The following is a 17,773-nucleotide window of genomic DNA, read 5'->3' as shown; positions in this document are numbered from 1 at the left end:
TTTTTCCAGCAATTTACAGGAGAGAAATTCCTCGAGAGTTGTCGCATGATTGAGGATTTCTGTTGCATTTGTAAATGTGTACTATGGATGTATCTTAGAAATCTTGGGGACACCTATTTACCACATCTGCTGGAATGAACCAGTAAGACTGTCAACAAGAAGTGCTTGTTCGCCTAATTTGTAGATCATCACTGGTACATATAAAAATTCAAGTATATGACTTTTTAATGGCACTTTTTCTGTTTAGATTTTCAAAATTTAAGTACTTCTTGACTCTCGTGTCTAAATGCCACGTGGACTTACCAATGTTTGTTCAGTTTGCGTTTTGCAAACAAATGAATTTGTACACAATATGTGAACACAAGTAAGAGGGAGGTCCATATTTTAGCTGCCTACTCGTGTTCAAATGTCGTATACAAGTTCATTTGTTTACATGGCTCAAAGTGTGCAAACATCGGTTGGCTATGAGAATGATAGGGCACTTAGATTTAGCTAATCTAAGCAGAATTAAAGATATAGATTATTTACTTGAATGTCAATCATGCTTAAGCAATAAACCATTATTAGAGTCTTTTATAAATATTATATATGTTGTACAGAATTCGACACTAAAATGCATGAGGCTGCTCAATTGCTCATAAAATCCTGCATTTCTCGACTCAACAGGCCACAAGTGCCTCCTATCGTAACGTATTTAATTCAATTGTCATGCGATGTGGTTTCCTTTGCCATTTTAAGTTCACTCTTGTATGTATGTATGTTCAGTTTTAATCCGGTGACGTCCCTTCTACCGAGGGTGGCCAGATCCACCTCGACCTGCCACATTCACTTTCACTTGTCCAAAGCAATCTTTTTGTCAAGTCGACCTTACTGCTTTCTTCCTCAGCTTGCCTTTTCTATTTTGTTTTGGGTTTTCCTTGCTTTCTTTGACCATCCACTGGTAACTCCAGCGCTCTTCTCAAAGCATTATTTATCGCTCCATTCACTTTTGCTAACTTATTAACAATCTCAATCAATCCAAGCAAGTTTATAGTTCCTCGGTATTGTTCTTGTCCATCAGCTTCAAATCACACATTGCCCTCACCCTTGCTCTCTCAGTCATTCATAAAATTGCCAACTTGTTTTCCCCTAAGCACCATGTCTCACTTTCGTACATCATTGCAGATCTTATGCAACTACTATAAATTCTTCTCATTCTCAAAGAAAATCTTCTACCACATAACAACTCTGGACACTCTCTGAACACTCTCTGAATTTCACCGAACCTTACTTTTGCACTCATTGCTACTTCACAACCACCACTGGCAACTGGCATTCAACCTATTTCTGCAGAAGGCATTCACCGATCCCACTTCATCATTTACATTTTCTACAGTATCAACCGTTCTTTCTTCGATCTTGTTGTATCTTTTACATTCAAAACAATCTCCGTATGATCTTTCATTCCACTTATTTAATGTTGACACACATAGCTGTGCATTGAAGCTCTACTCGGATTTTTTCTCATATCTTTCATCGACATATTATAGTATCTCCATCAAGAATCTTTTTCATCATGTTCGGTGACCGTATCAATCTCGATGGCATAAATCAGAGGATAGAGAACAGAGCCTTGTTGTACAACAACCGTCACTGAAAACTCGTCTGAAAGTGCAGATCCAATGCGAACTCTCATCCATGCACACTCATAAAGACTCATAACTGCTTACACAAGTGCCTCTGATACGTGTTTTTCTCGTTGCCCATATCATCACTGTATCAAATGTCTTTTTTATGTCCATACAACTCATATACAGGTTCTTTCCCTTATCTCGATGTTTCGAGTTACTCTGTCTATTGGGCCTGCTGCCGTTTTGGCTTCCACGATTTGATCTCAACCGTTTTCCTCGTTCATTATAGCCTCCATATGTTCTTTCCATATTCTTCCACGATCTTCGACACTGAAATCAAGTCTTCCATTTCTTCCTTTGATACATCGTCCAACGTGCCCATCTACGTCTTTCCCATCCCGCTTCGGAACCCATAAACTTGTATACTTCTTTTTGATTTTTATAAGTTTGGTCAATTCCTGATCAGCTTCTTTCCTGATAGCTTTCACAACTATTTTTTTTGCCCAATTTTTGAATTGCCTGTACTTGAACTTTTAAATTTTTGTTCTGATCACTTTTTTATTTACAGTCTTCTTCAGACATCTCTTGTCTAATTCAAAAACCCCTAATCTATTTTGAAATTCACATGGTATTACGTTCATATCTTTGACCTGCAAACATACCAACCCAACGTCAAGTTCAGTTTCATTTCTGCCTGCACTGAAAGTCACTTTTCCTCCTCTATTTTGAACCAGGTCTTTGCAACACATAAGTGCTTTTCATCACAAAACTCAAGTAGTCGCCTTCTGCCACTTCCTTTTGCTTATACCAAACCCTCCATGGACACCTTCAAACTCATCGATTTGTTTGCCAGCCTGACCATTGCAGTCCCCAAGACCCGATTCGATTTCTCCATCACTTCTTGCATACTGTATTTATCGGCCATAAATCTTTTATTTTTTGCACTGGAATTTCTGCTTTGTGGTGCATCAGCAATCAGCATAAATCACTCTCATTACTACGTGTTTGATCACCATTACTAACGCCATGATTCTATCACTCTGTCTACGAACCTCAACAGCATTTTTGACACTTTTCCTTAACCAATATCCCAACTCCTCTGTTCCCAATGTTGCTGCTTGGTCACTACAGCTTGTATATTCTTTCTTTGTTACCCAAGAACCGGGCTCCTTTGCTCCTCCATCGGACTTCTTGTAAACAGCAAGCATTTACCTTCCTCTTTCGCAGCTTTTCAATAACCTCACAATAGTCAATACCTCTGCAACGCAAGTTTCCAACTTTCAAACTTCCCAATCATACCCCTGAATTCTTAACATACCTTTCAGCATTGTCAGACCCAAAGATTCTTCTCGAACTCTGTCCATTTAAGGCTGGTGAGACTGGAGGCCATTACTTTTTTAACAAATATCATGAGGATTCTTTGGTACTTAGGTTTCTACGGATAGCTTGCCCTTGATTACTCCTAACCTTTATTCAGACATTGAAGTAGTCTTGATGACCGGCTGCATCCACATAACAACTAACGAGTTTGGTCAAACCGGGTTTGACTTAAGTTTTTCCTCTTGTAAGCTGTTCATTGAAGCCGTTGTAATATGTAGCTATTCGTCGCCGACCTAGCACGGGCATGAATGTGAGAAGTGAGGACCAGAACTACCAGCACGACATGTTGTGGCATCAATGGACCCAGATCTCTCCACTTGACATCGGGGATGTAGTTTAACATCATACCCAGTGCATTTCGCATTTCATTTTATTTATAACAATTTAGATGCTTGATTAGGGTTAACATTGTGTATAACTGAAAACGTTTCCAACTTTCAATTTATTTTGGATATTATGTACAATATTGTGTCGTTGCTAAGTTTTATCTGTTCATGTTTAAACAAAGTCGTCTTTCTGCAAAAATTGTCTTCACATCTTAATATCGACTATAGCATCAAAACTAGTCTTGTAATCAATTTTCCTATTCATATATTCATAGGTGGCGCAAGAACGACGTATTTGTTCGATCTTTTGCTTGAGACAAGAGAAGAGCATGAAACATTTGAAATATACAAAAGGGGTGGGGTAACTGTCAAGGTAATTTAGACAATTACCAATCCATCTAGCTCGTGCTCCTCTACAGGGGATCTGCGGAATCTTAGGATTCTGTTGAACATGTAGTGAGGTTTCTTGAGTTCAAAGGGTTCCGCGAAGGTTCCTCTTACTTTAGAGAAATTGATTTCTTGTTTCACTATGTTATTCCATCACTTTGAATTTTTTTGATCACCGTGCAACAGTCACACTCCAGGTAGGCCAGTTAGTTAAACAAGGGATTGAGTGCAGTCAATAGCCGATAAAGAAGCAGTGCTAGTTGTTGCGTCAGTTGTTCATTGTTATTATTTTAAGAAGAACGTTATTGTTTTAAGCTAAATTGTTGCAAGTAAGAATTCCGTGACAAACGCAAAATAATATCAGGGGTTTAGCGATAATAAAAATGCTCAAGAGCGCTGATTAAACGGCTTGTCTGATACCTGCTGTCAAGTTTTAAATTTAAAATTTCGTTTATTGATTTGAATATCTCCGTATTTCTACAATCAATCACATTCTATAAAAATGATCTAACTAGATATAATAGTAGTTAAATTTTAAAACACATTTCCATCGACTGTAATAGAGATTTATTACATAAAATGGCATACGGTACAGAAAATGTGAGGCTCCAATGAAGCTAAAAGCGTACGTCTAGTGTTTTTGTGGTGTGTTAGCCTAGGGGTGTCCAAAATTTTTCCCAGGCTGTCCACTGTGCAGATTTGATAATTAGGAAGATGCATATTGCATATATTGCAATATTGTGTTATGTAATATCATTTTCATACAACGAAGCAATGTGCAGGTTGAAAAGTTAAAAAGATATAATAAGTTAGGCTGTATAATTGGGTCCCCCCTAGCGGATTTATGCAATTTTGGTTATATCTCAAAAGCGATAAAAGATAGAGAGCTGGAACTTGTAGCAAAATAACTAGAAGGGTCGGTTTTTTATTTGCTTTCAATACAGTGTTAATGTGCTAACTGCAACAGAAAACAAGTTATTTAGAAAAAAATGGCCTTTTGTTCATTTCCGTCTAAAAATAGCATTCAATCGACTAATCTTATCTACGACTATATTTGGAAATCACTGTGCGACTAATAATACCGTATCGGTGTTTGGCATGAAGCCCAATTCCCATTGTTTTAAGTTGCATGCCTGAAGAGCAGCCGGAAGTATTGGAGAACCAAGGGATGAAACAATAGGATACTACGTTTGAGATTGAAGAGATAAAAAAAGCGACAGATGACAAGGAAAAATATTCATACAAAGCAGAGAGTGGCTATCCTGTGCAGCTTCGGAGCAAAGATCGTGTAACCAAGACTGAATATCCACTGAATATCTGCGGACCCCAGGTTGGGAAACACTGATTTAACGGGAACGACTTCACTTGTTTTAAACAGGAGTGGGGCTCTTTGTTGACAAATTTCGTTTCTCATCTCGTTTGCTGTTAATATCTACAAACAAAAAAGTACAGCACAAGCAATCGATATTATTGTTAGGTAAGCCTAATCTTTTGTAAATAATTTCGGATTTCCACTAAAATCTTCACAAGAATGCAAGAAAGCCGTTCTACGTTGTATTTCTATTGTGTGTCCGTTTTTCTTAAATGTTGTTTTAGTTTGTGAATAAAAAGTGACTTTGTATCAGTCTTTCTAATTAAAGAAGGAAATTTGTTCCATGTTTTCGCACCTGTGAATTCTATTGAATGCTGAGTAAGCCTTTTTGAGAAGTATGGAATGTTTAGAGAATCATTATCATGGTTTCTAGTAGACAGGCTGTGAACCTCTTTGACATATTTAAAAAGGTTGGAGAAGCAATCTGGTAGTAAATTGTTGTGAAATTTAAACACGAAAACACCAATTTCCAGTTTGAACAATTGCTCAATTGATATCGGGATCTTGCTACAACTATCATTGTTGGGACGGAAAATGCGATGAGATTTGTCACAGATTTTTTGAAGTTTTTGTATAAGTCCTTCGTTGCCGTATTTCCAAGTCGTAATGCAATACCTCAGGTTACTTTCAATTAAAGAATGGTATAAGCAGATCAAATTTGACAAATTAAGACAGGGTCTAATCTTGGTAATTATGCCAAAATTTCTTCGAAGCTTTTGCAGCAAATGTTGCATGTGTGGTTTCCATGAAAGATTTTCATTCAGAGTCAGGCCAAGGAAACTGATATTTTGTACTCTCTCAATTGGTTGATCATTTATACTTAAGATTTGCTTACACTTATTCGTACGTAAACGGTTAGTATCAAATACAGACGAAATCGGTTAATAGTATACTGCTTAAACATATCAATCGTTTATTTGAATCAAAACCTGAAATCCCAAACCAAATCCAATCTGATGTTAAGTAGAAACATCGGTTAAGCGCATACCGCTTAAAAGAATAAGTCTGATAAAAGCATCAGGATTTGCTTATAGTTTGCATACTTCATTCATTTAATCGTATAATTATACCCGTTAGCGAAAAGAGAATGTCTCTTTTTTGCTTCGCATTATTGTCTGCAATGTTCAAAGGCAAAATGAAGCAAAGGTGAGACAGACGCATGTGTCTGTAATCCCAGCCATAATCTTATGTGCTAGATATCGCACTACAAAGAACCAATTTTCGCACAGCTGGGCTTCATCAATACAGAAGAGCACACAAAAGGAATAATCACACTAAAGAAGTTTAAATGCTTTTGATGTCATCCGTTGGCGACTGGCCTTTCAAGGAATGGACATGGACAAATTATTTCGGCTTAAGAGGGAAGCGTTGGAAAGCATGTCCAAAAGTTTTTACCAGAAAACTTTGGGGAATTTTTTTTAAATTGCTGAAAAAAAGTAGCCTACTGTTGTGAAATGCAGTGCATAATTTCATTTGTGCAGTTTCGTTCAGTTGAAGAACATTGCAAATTAATTATTTTACCAGACAGCGCAAAAGACTTGAAAAAAAAATTTGCGATTTCAAAACAATGTGTGTGAGCCGTGTTTTTCTGCCATACCACTATTTTCGTAGGCCACGTTCCATACTCAAAACTACACAGCTGGTACGAGCTAAAAATAGCACGCTTGAATCAAAAACTTCAACGGTCAAAGTTCGCGTTGTGACGTCACAGAGCACGGTGAGATGAAGAAAACAAGTCCGATTGCCGCAGTTTGCAGAAAAATGCTTTGATCATACCTGCTGAGCCAAGTCAGCAAAGCTGGTCTTTTTTACATTGTTTCAACGTCTGCAGATAATAAATCAATGTAAAAAGGACCAGTTTTGCTGGGTGGAACATACAGCATAGTGTTATGTAACACAGAACTAGTGAACTCCTTAAAGTTTAACCAGAATTGTAAACAGTTGTAGAAAGCATCAGTTGTAATGTGCGTTGCAGCCTAGTCAGCACAGACATCTTCCCAACAATTACGCCCATTCACAATAAATCTTTTTTTTAGTAAATTGGTTAAGCGAATCAATCGTATAATCGTATCAAAACGTCTGGCAAATAGGTGATTCGATTAACCGATTTCGTCTGTACCATGTATTTTGTTTTGTGTACATTGAGTGATAATTTATTTGCTACAAGCCATTTGACAACTTCGTGCATTTCTGTATTGGCCGCTTCATGCAATTTATCCACACTCTTACCTAACATCAGAAGATTTGTGTCATCCGCAAAAATGATAGAATCAGTACAATTTGGGAAGTCGTTAATGTAAATTATGAATAATAGAGGGCCTAAAATAGAACCTTGGGGCACACCACACTTTGTCTCTAATGGAGTTGAAGCACTACCAGAAATTTCTACTGGCTGAAAACGATTGTTTAAGTAGCTTCGAAACCACTGGAGGGGTGTTCCTCTGATATCATAGTGATAAAGTTTTGTCAGAAGTATTTCATGATTTACTGTGTCAAAAGCCTTTGATAAATCTAAAAAGATGCCAAGGGTTGCTTCTTTATTTTCCATTGCTTTGTAGATCTTGTTGATTAGTAGTGTAGTAGCCTGGTTCGTGGAGTGGTTATGTCTAAAACCAAACTGCTGGGTGTAAAAGAAATTACGCTGATCAAGGAAATAGTATAATCTTGAGTACATGACTTTTTCTAAGATTTTTGAGAAGCAAGACAAAAGACGAACTGGTTTATAGTTACTGCAATTGTTTGGGTCTCCTTTTTTATAGATTGACACTACTTTACCGATTTTAAATGCTTTTATGAAGTCACCATGTACCAAAGATAAGTTAAAAATATGTGTTAGTACTTTTATTATGTTATCGGGGGTATGCCAATATTTTGCTTGGAATGCCATCAGTACCACAACTTAACTTTGGTTTCAAAGATTTAATAAATCCGTAAATTTCTTCAAAACTTGCAGGTTTTAAAAATATTGATTTGGGTGGTGAATTTGGAAGATACTTGGAAAAATGATCAGCGGAATGGGGAATTTTTTCAAGTAATTTTTCTGCCACAGAAGTAAAATATTCATTAAAGTGATTGCATTTATGTGTAGCATCATTTACTACCTGACCATTAATGCTAGTGGGGTAGTGACTTTTAGGTTTTTTCCTTCCAAGCAAACTAATTATGACTCTCCAGGTCTTTTTAAGATCATTTTTGTGTTTATGCAGAAGGGTTTTGAAATGATTTTGTTTCTTAAATTTCAAAAAATTTTCATAAGTATTTCTTTGTTTATTATATGCTGCTTTATTTGTTGGTGTTGGTTTTCTAAGAAATTTTTTATATGCCAATTGTTTAGTTGATGAATTTCTTTCAATTCATTATCATACCATATGTTATGTTTCTTATTTTTGTCATTACATTGGAAAACAAGTTTTGAAAAGAGTATTATACTTGTCAATAAATATATCATATGCTTGGTTTGCATCAGTTTCATAATATATGTCAGAGATATCTAATTGTTGTAACTTTTCTGTAAACATAGCAATGTTTTTATCACATAAATTTCTATGTTCTTTTTGAAAATTACACTGTTTGACTAATCCTAATTGTGAGCATTGTAATACTGGAAGATGGTCTGCAATACAGTCAGTGAGCACTGCTGTTTTTATTTGAGCATTGTAGACATTTGTCCAAATGTGGTCAATTATTGTGGCTGCTGAATTGCATATTCTGGTTGGTGTATTAATGATAGGATAGTAGCTGTAATCAAACATGGTTTCAACAAATCATTTGGTGTGTTTGTTGTTTAGATCAAGAAGGTTATAGTTAAGATCACCCAAAATATAACAATCATTTTTAGTTGATTGTAGAACTTGAGTTAAATGTTGAATAAAAGAGTAGTGAGATTTGCACTCATTTTTAGGTGATCGGTATATAGTCCCAACAGTATACTTTTTATTACTAACAGACACTCATCTAGGTTGAAGCCTCATCAGGGTTGAAGCAGAAAGAAGTCATTAGCAATAATTCATATTTATGGCAAAATCTCGAAAGTGGTTGTGCAAGTTGCGAGCAAGAAAATGAATGGATGCCCGACTCGACTGTATCACTCATTACCATACTCTTCAGACAATAATTATTGGCTTCACAGTTATGATGCAACAATGAATCTAACTTTTCTCGCCTGACTTTTGTTCATGAAAAAATACTTCATCAATTTAAAAAAAATGTAAATTGAATTTCTATAATATCTGTGTGTCTGCAGGCCAAAAATAACACATAGTACAACAACAAGCGCTGGCTGAACAAAAATATATCGCGGGTCGGACTTTGGACACCCCTGTGTTAGCCATGTGACGTTACTTAGTTCTCCTTACAAAGCTATCTTATGAAAATGTCTACGTACACCAGGGCTTCCCAAACTCTTTTGCTTGTGACCCCTTTTAATCTCCTAAAATTTGTTGTGACCCTTTGCGGTTGAAAGGATAAATATTCCGAAATATACGTTTGTGATATTTATTGAAAGGTATAATTTAAATGAAAACTAAAAACAAGCCATCTGTACTCAAACCCTACTACTTTACTTTACTACTAAAAAGTAAACATGCTTATTCAGTGTGATGGGTGCGACTGCTCTCTGCTACAAAGCAAGTGTTTGGGAATGGGCAGTTTCAATGTTACTTACGCTAGAACGGTATTTTATCAACGTTGGAAACACTGACACGCACGGGTCTGCTACTATTCGGTGAGTCCGATTCGGTGAGTTCCTAACCTCCAAGCTCTAACCCCAACCCCTAACCCTAAAACGGCAATGATAATTAGGCTACGGTACCCGATAATTTTTAAAAAAATGAAAAAATCCCCCGTTAAGGTATCGGACTCACCGAATCGGACTCACCGAAACGGGCCATTCCGGACACGCACAAGATTAACGGCAGAAGTGCGGTTACTGCTAAGCCATATAATGGTGAACGTTCCGCTCTAACGTTCAGCTAAGCCAAAAAGTGTGAAACTTTTTTTCTGAAAATTCAAACCACAACTTAGAGTCAAAAGATAGATGTGCAAATTTTTTCTGAGATTTGAAAGAAAGGTGCTCGGTACTTTGTTTTTACATTGCAAGTGGTTTTTGGATCCAATCTAAATTGGTAATGTCCAATTCTAGAAGAAAATACTTGTTAAACTCTTTCAACAGTCTTGACAAGTGTCGATAACCAGAGGCTTAATAACGCTTGATTCCATGCCATTGTTAGCCAAAAACTTTTCAGTAAGCCTTAATGAGAATATTTCAAATGCATCATTTTCAATCTTATGTTTCAAGATGTTTAATTTTTTGATGAATGCTTCAACTTTAGATTTCAATCTAAAAACATAGATGTTTTCTCCTTGGAAGGACAAATTAAATTTGTACCCCTTTTTCAAGCAAACCTGACCAATAGCATAATTTGAAAAGCCGTTCCAAAATCGTCTTTACAAAAACGACAAAGTCTAAATTTTTAATTAATTTTTAACACTAATAACTTTTTAAAGCATTGGCTTTAGTTTTGAAATCAACGTTTACAATGCAGCAAAGAGGGTTTCAAACTCCCATTCCTTATTTCACTATATAAATTTACAAAATACGGGTAGCCTATTGAGTGCACAACTTTTATTAAAGTTAACAACTTGCACAGCATCTTGCACATAAGTGTTAATATGCAGTGTTTTGTGTAAAATTTGTATACTTTCTGCGACCCCCGAAGTTCATTACGCGACCCCCACTTTGGGAAGTCCTGTTGTACATGATTTCGTGTAAATTAAATCCAATATTCATGTTTGCATTACAACTTAACATTACATTTTGATTACAATGGCAGCCATGAAATGAAATTATAAAATACAGTATTTAAACATTTCCCAATTGGCTGTTATCTACGAAAAGATTACTTTTCTCAGTTGAAGTGTATCGTCATTTACTTGGTTTTCAATCATTGCTAGCACAGCATTACATCTGTAAATAGCACTGCACAAATTTTGACAGGTACATGTGGCAGATCATCAAGAAATGTGCTTCTGTGACCCGATGTTCATCCGAGTCATTGAAACTCAAACCGTCAGTCATTTGAAAGCAGTTATCGCAGAGGTATTTTTTCCGTTTAATATGGGGATTATTTCACATACTACCAGTTTCATTGACCTTTGGATTGAAGTTTTATCGTTAACTGACAGTTATGGAAAATGTGGCCTAGCTTAAAATAAAAAGCTTGTAGGTTAATGCATGTACTTCTAAAATATCTGTACTGGTCACAGACTTTTAGTAAATACGCTAGTGGACCGATGCGACTAAAATAGTAATCACCGTTGAATCAACTCCGCAGTTTAGTTTTCGATGTGCGTGATGCAGAATATGGCAAAGAATTAGCTGTAAATATTTTTATTAGTTTACATACGTTAAGCAACACAGAAAATTACAATGCAATACAGTATAATTTAAAAAGAGTATTGATGCAACACAAACATCCAGATACACAGGACGAGGACAAAAGTTATCACTGAATTTTTTTCATAAACTTGTTGTGGCACTGTTAATACTAATCCGCCCATTCAAAGTCGTTATACGAGCTTCTGGGGTAGGTTGAAGATGTTGCAGTTGTTAATGATGTGGTCTGCGGTCTGTTTCTCAGCATTACATTCACAAGAGGAGAAAGATGCCATTCTCCATTGGTGCATGGTTGCGTAGAAAAGCCCAACACCCGGTCGCCCGTACAGAGATAGTTGAAGCGCACCCATGCCTGTCTTGGTAGCGTCAAGCCAGTGGGACGGGCGACGGCTGTCGGCATCAGGAATGAATGAGTGGTGTCTTGTGGTGCTTGACATCCCTTCAGAATTCCATTTATTGTCTGCCCAATTTGCCACAGAGATATCTTGTTCATCAACTTCGTTAAGCAGAAGTTGAGTGGCTGGCATGAATGGGTGTCTTGATTTCAGTCGACGGGGTGCTCAGTAAAGGAGCAGAGAGCTTGGAGTGGAGAAGGTGGTTTGTCTCCAGTACCCGTTGCCCAAGAGACAGAGTGGCTTCTTCGCGACAAAGCTCAGCAGGTTGGATGCCAGCAAGAATATGGAGACTATCCGATAGTGTGGGACACAAGCAGTCAGGCCCGGTTGCGAATTTTTTTTTCCCACGAGATTTCTGTCTCATTTACATATTTTGGTAAAAGTTTGTATTAAAACCGTGTGAATGCAACATTTTCTCGTTGGCACGGTTGGTTCAGTGGTTTTATCCTCTGCCTAGTGATCGTGAGAACGAGGGTTCGACGCCCGTCGAAGTCGAACTTTTTTTTTTCTTTAAATTAAATTTTGCGGTGCAAAAGAGCTTATCAAAAAAAGTAGGGTTAGGAAAAGCTTATATTTTATTATCATTGCAGAATTGCATTTGCAAATAGTTATTTTGCAATCGGAATCAACCAATCTCTCGAAACACTTTCGGAAAATCTTACTTTTAGAGTAACTAGAATCAATGAGACAGAAATCTCGTGGGAAAAAAAATTTTGCGGCCCGGCCACTGTGCGCAGAGCGCTGGTAATGGCAGTGTCGATGTTGTGGCAGTGGTCACTGCGGCACCAGACAGGCACAGAATACTCTGCTGAAGAGTAGACAAAGGCGGGGACTGCAAAGTGTCAACCTTCGCTTCCCTGTTGGAACCTGCCAAACATCTGCCTGCCGGGTGGAACCTGCTGGAACCTGCCAGGCGCTTGAGTAGCACAACTCGGATGAGAGTTTCTTGCGCAGTGTCCCATTTCAATTTTCTTGTACGATTTTTTTGGAAATTTGAACAAGGAAATTTTATCGACAAAAGAACCGCCAGATGAACAGTCATATACCACACATTGACTTGGCACGATGAGTACCAAACTGTAACAGGTTTAGCTTAATCTATTCATGTACGGTATAACACTGGGAAAGCATGCATATTGAGGTAGGCATACTAGTTTAGCCTGTCTGATAGGCCTGTTATGCACACAAACATGACTAAACATGAAAAAGAAATAAATTTAAGCCCCTACACTACAACCCTTGACTGTCTAAATGAACTAACTTTTCAAAACCATACTGTAGCACTGAAGGAAAATAATGGTATTTGCTTGTTTCCTGCAAACAGTGCAAGGTCTATAGTCAGGTTCACTATGTCAAAAAAAAAAGTTTCGTTCAAACTTTTTGGAGATTAGCCAACCTATACATTTTCGGAAAGCTTAGATCATAAGGAATCCGAAAAACGTTGATTACATTTGCAGAGATGTCCGCATGGCCGCCATTTTGAATTTTCAAAATGGCCGCCGCAAAATATATATTTTGATATATCTCGGCTGCTAATAAACTTAGAAACTTTATCAAACAAGCTAGTTCTATGTTTTAAGGGTCAAGAAATCCGTTAGCAGCATACTCAGATACCTAGCGTTAACCACTTTGCAATTATTCACCATATTGGTTTTAAAAATAGCCGCCGAAATTATATTTCGTTACATTACTACTTACTAGTTGAGATATAAACTTTATTCAACATGCCAGTGCTAAGTTATGTTGACTAAAGAATTCATTAGAAACAAGCCTGCATGCCACTGTCATAGTTTGGACAAACAAAAAACAATTCCATTTTCCAACAGCTGTTCTGAGTCTTATTTCCAGCATTACAGTCAACGTCATTTTCGCAGTCTGTCCCACACAGGCACAAGTCCGTGCAAGTCAAGTTGTTCCTTCGACACGAACATCTCTGGGTTGAGCAGTTGGTTTTGCATTGGCATAGGTCTAGCTCAGTGTTTCTCAACCTTTTTTGGCCAAACGCCCCCTTCATAAGCTGGAAAAATTTTACCGCCCCCCAACAATAACGATTAATTACGAAAAGCAAATATAAAACAATAAATACCATACTATTAATACTACAAAAAGTGCTCAATGCCAAGCAGAGCGAATTACATCAAATATAGGCTATTACCAGTCTCTAAAACCCTTACAGCCTGTTTTACCCTAAAAGGTGGATCATCAGAAGGTCCTTATTCGAATAGAATTTTATTTCTATTAGAATATAAGGACCTTAATTATGATGATCCCCCTGTTAGGGCGAAACAGGCTGTAAGGGCTTTGGAGAGTAGGCCTATAGTAACTAGGCCTATATTTGATGAAAAGCAATTATATATTTGCGAGCATGCAAACAGTAGCCTATAGGCTATAGGACTACTGATAGTCAGTGTGAACCTTGGGCTTGGTGAGAAAGTGCCAGTTTCTTCACATCCGGTATAAAGCCAGTGAGAAACATTCGAAGATCACCTCTTATGGTTATGTCAAGTGGGTTGGTATATAGCAGAACAACACAGCTGAATCCCTTTTCCACCAGGTATGAGGTAGGAAATGCTACCACAAAGATACGAGCTCTTTGACGAAGTCGCTACGCTGTGCGGTAGATAGGTTAAACCAAAATGCCCTCTAATAATCAAAACGCCCCCCTTAATCCGAGGTAATCATACCGCCCCCCTGAAAAATCAAAACGCCCCCTGGGGGGGCGGTACCGCCCCCGTTGAGAACCACTGGTCTAGCTGAATAATGGCTTGTGGTGCACGTAGAATTTTTGTGGTGATTGGTGAAATCCCACTTTCATGCTGATAGTAGCCATGCCGAAGTGGATCAAGGAGCTGTTGCCACATGACAGTGGCTTAGCACCAGACACGACTCTGAACTCGCACGCGTTTAACGTGCTCCTCTAATGCACCAATTGTTGGAGGCAAGTTTTGATTCTCCGCCAAGTTCTTGCAAAACAGGTGCCATCTCAGTTCTGGAATGTTGCTTATGTAGACACCCTTCGGGCAGTACATCGTGCAGACAAAGTTGGCCAGCATTTCTTTCACTTTCTGAGATAGTGTGCTGTTCTCAGGTAACTGTATTAGTGCACTGATTGTTTCTACTTTTGCCTTCAGGTACAGTTGGAACCACTTGGTTTTATCCAATCCTCAAAATCTGTCAACATTATCAGCTCCACTGAAAGTATGGAATACGAGTAATGCTTTCGCCTTCTCCTGTCCTAGAGCTTTCCATATTTGGTGCGATCACCAGTGTACATGATAGCATGGAAATGGACGAGTGTTTGCAGAGTTGGTGGTAGTTTGCAACAGCAAGGACAACTGTGTCCAGACTGATAAAAACTAACTGCGCACCAGGACTCCGCTGTGATGCTGATGCTGCGAGGCAGATCATCAAGGTGTCAGCTTCTGCGTGATTGTTCACTTCAAATGTGATGTTCCGATTGCTTCTGGTGTGGCCTGATGCTGAAGTTATCACCAGCTTTGGAGAATGCATGTTGTATCCCATTACTTCTTCAGCAAGACACTGTGGAAAATCTGCTTTCGTTTGGTCATGGGACAGGAACCTACTCAGTGGTATGTGCTTGATTCTGGTGTCATCCATGATTTGATATTAGACGGGATCTTTGCCTTTTCGTCGTCTTGCTCTAGTTTTCTGTTTCAAAGAGTCAGACTTGTAGCCTAAGTGTCGAACGCCAGATTAATCTCGTCAAATTCTGCTGTCAACGTCATGAGCTTGTCATTGAAGTGCTGGGTAAGATCTTTGACTGTCGTGATGGCCTCGTATTCTTTGTCATCTTCTGGACGACCACCATGCTATTGACAATGGCAATTTTCTGACTCACGTGCGATGCCGATGGTAACAGTTCAGTATTAGCAGTGTCAACTCTCTGTCCACCCGATGCTGGTTCACATGCTCTGATCCATCAGTTTCAACCAGATGCTGCAGGCAATAGATGAACTTTGATTTATGTGCATGGTAGAACTTGATCATGTGCATGGTAGAACTGATCCATCTGGAGCGAGTAGTGCTCTCGGTGTGAGGGTGAACTCATAGTTACCGATAGCGTTCTTATGGTCAATATCCCGGCTTGATCTGGATAGGACCATTTGTTTTTTTTTCAGATCGACCGACTGATCTCGAACCTTGACTGTTTGCTTCTTGTTTCTTGACATGTGCATGGGGTTGTTCTGCTTTTTTACTGGAGCCCATAAGCTGACATCACCATTAATGCGTTCTGCGACATACTCTTTGTAGAGCTGTTGTCCCTGCTCATTGACGGTCAGGATCTGTTTGACATTTACTTGTGGAACACATGCGTGTGTGATGAAGTTATACAACTCATCACCTTCAACTGCGAATGGATTTCCGTGACTCAGTGTGGTAGCTTTTATCTTGTCAACAGCTTCATACCCTTTCCTGACAATGGCTGGTTGTACTTTAGGGTAACTTTTTTTTGGAAGAAGTGTCTCCAAACTGCTCTTTGAACTTTTCTGAGAGGCGTGACATCTTTGGTGCAGCCAGGAGAAACCGTTGCCGGGCATTCGTGTTGTTAGAAATGCCAATTAGTCCAGAGCGGATTTTCAGGTCATGCATATCTGCAATATACCATGGCCAAAGGCGCTTGTACTTTATTCGATCTAGGGCTTATTCAGTTCCTCACCAGCTTGCAAATGGAGATTGAGATCTGCATTATGGGATGCCTCGACAAGGAATAAGATCGTTTCCACACGGTAAACATAGTTCATCATTGACCTGTTATCAGATAACGATGTATGTGCGTCCTGGACCTTATCTGCTGATCTTGAACAGATAATTTTCAGATGTGGATAATTTTCTCTGTGAAAAACTGATCCAAGGCCAGTTAATAAAAAAAGCTATGTTAGTGTGGATGTGTTCATTAGGGTGGTCCTCAAATGTATGCGAAAAATTCAAACCTAAAAAATTGTAGTGCACACACTTCTATTTGGTTCCTTTTTATATAAAAACATTTCCCTGAAAGTTTGAAAGAATTTGATAAAGGTTTAGAGGTGCCAGATTACAGGTGAAAATTCAATAAATTGAGCGATTTATGAAACCCACCCCAAGATAGCGTAACATTTGCAATTGTACTTTAAAAAGACAACACATTATGGCAGAACGAACAATAAACATGAGAAAAATGATATGTAAGAATACTGTACTCTCATCCAACTCTGCTGTAGAAAACACTGATATAATTTTCTAGTACTAGGTTATGCTTCGTGCATCATTGTAACTCCAAAGTATATTACTGGAATACTAGAAGTTTAACTAGTGCATTCTAAAGATAAATACGGTACATAATACAATTCAGTCTGTGGACTGATACACTTTCTGAAGATTTTTTTTTTGCTGCAAGTTGAAAGAGCATGCTGGATTGCTGGTGCTGTTCCACAACTTGTAGAATTTATTGAATTTGCTCTTCATCTTTCGTTAATACATTGTTAAAATTTTGCATCAAAGCAACACCTCTTTCGGCAAAGTCATTGATTACATGGAGGCCACCAACAATGGCTTGCGCTTTCTCATAATTGTCATCAGCATTCCATGATGTGATTTCCACCTTCAGAAAGTCACATGGTAAGTTGAGAATCTGGAAAAATCTCATGGTGTTTGATGTGACAAAGTGCGACAGATCTTTTGATGAAATGTCATCTGGTACTCCAGAAAGATGCTTTGAAGGTGTACTGCTTTTATGAGTTAACGCAGAAACCATGACTTTTTTTTGAGTAACAGAAACAGCATCATTAAAAATGCCAGGCCCACAAGTTCTTCACTTATATACCATAAGCGCCGCGAAAATATTTTCATGGCTTCTTGTGATAAACCTGCATCATGTTGCTCATACTCATTTACCCTTTTCAAGAGCTCCA

At 38.2% G+C, this 17,773-nt stretch overlaps 1 protein-coding gene across 1 annotated transcript in view; it reads left to right on the top strand.

Annotated features, from left to right (window-relative positions):
• The window catches only part of LOC145771273 (ubiquitin carboxyl-terminal hydrolase 47-like), a 247,893-nt gene that overhangs the window by 110,511 nt on the left and 119,609 nt on the right, over positions 1 to 17,773 (top strand). Inside the window, exons 17-18 of the mRNA XM_082583009.1 lie at positions 3,592 to 3,689; positions 11,071 to 11,172. Coding sequence (XP_082439135.1) covers positions 3,592 to 3,689; positions 11,071 to 11,172 — 200 coding nt within the window. The remainder of the gene's footprint in view (positions 1 to 3,591; positions 3,690 to 11,070; positions 11,173 to 17,773) is intronic.

The sequence above is a fragment of the Aplidium turbinatum genome, chromosome 5 (genome assembly GCF_918807975.1).
Source record: "Aplidium turbinatum chromosome 5, kaAplTurb1.1, whole genome shotgun sequence".
In the NCBI taxonomy this organism is placed as follows: Eukaryota; Metazoa; Chordata; class Ascidiacea; order Aplousobranchia; family Polyclinidae; genus Aplidium; species Aplidium turbinatum.
Note: the sequence above shows the minus strand (reverse complement) of the source record. Positions and strands in the feature narration are given on the sequence as shown.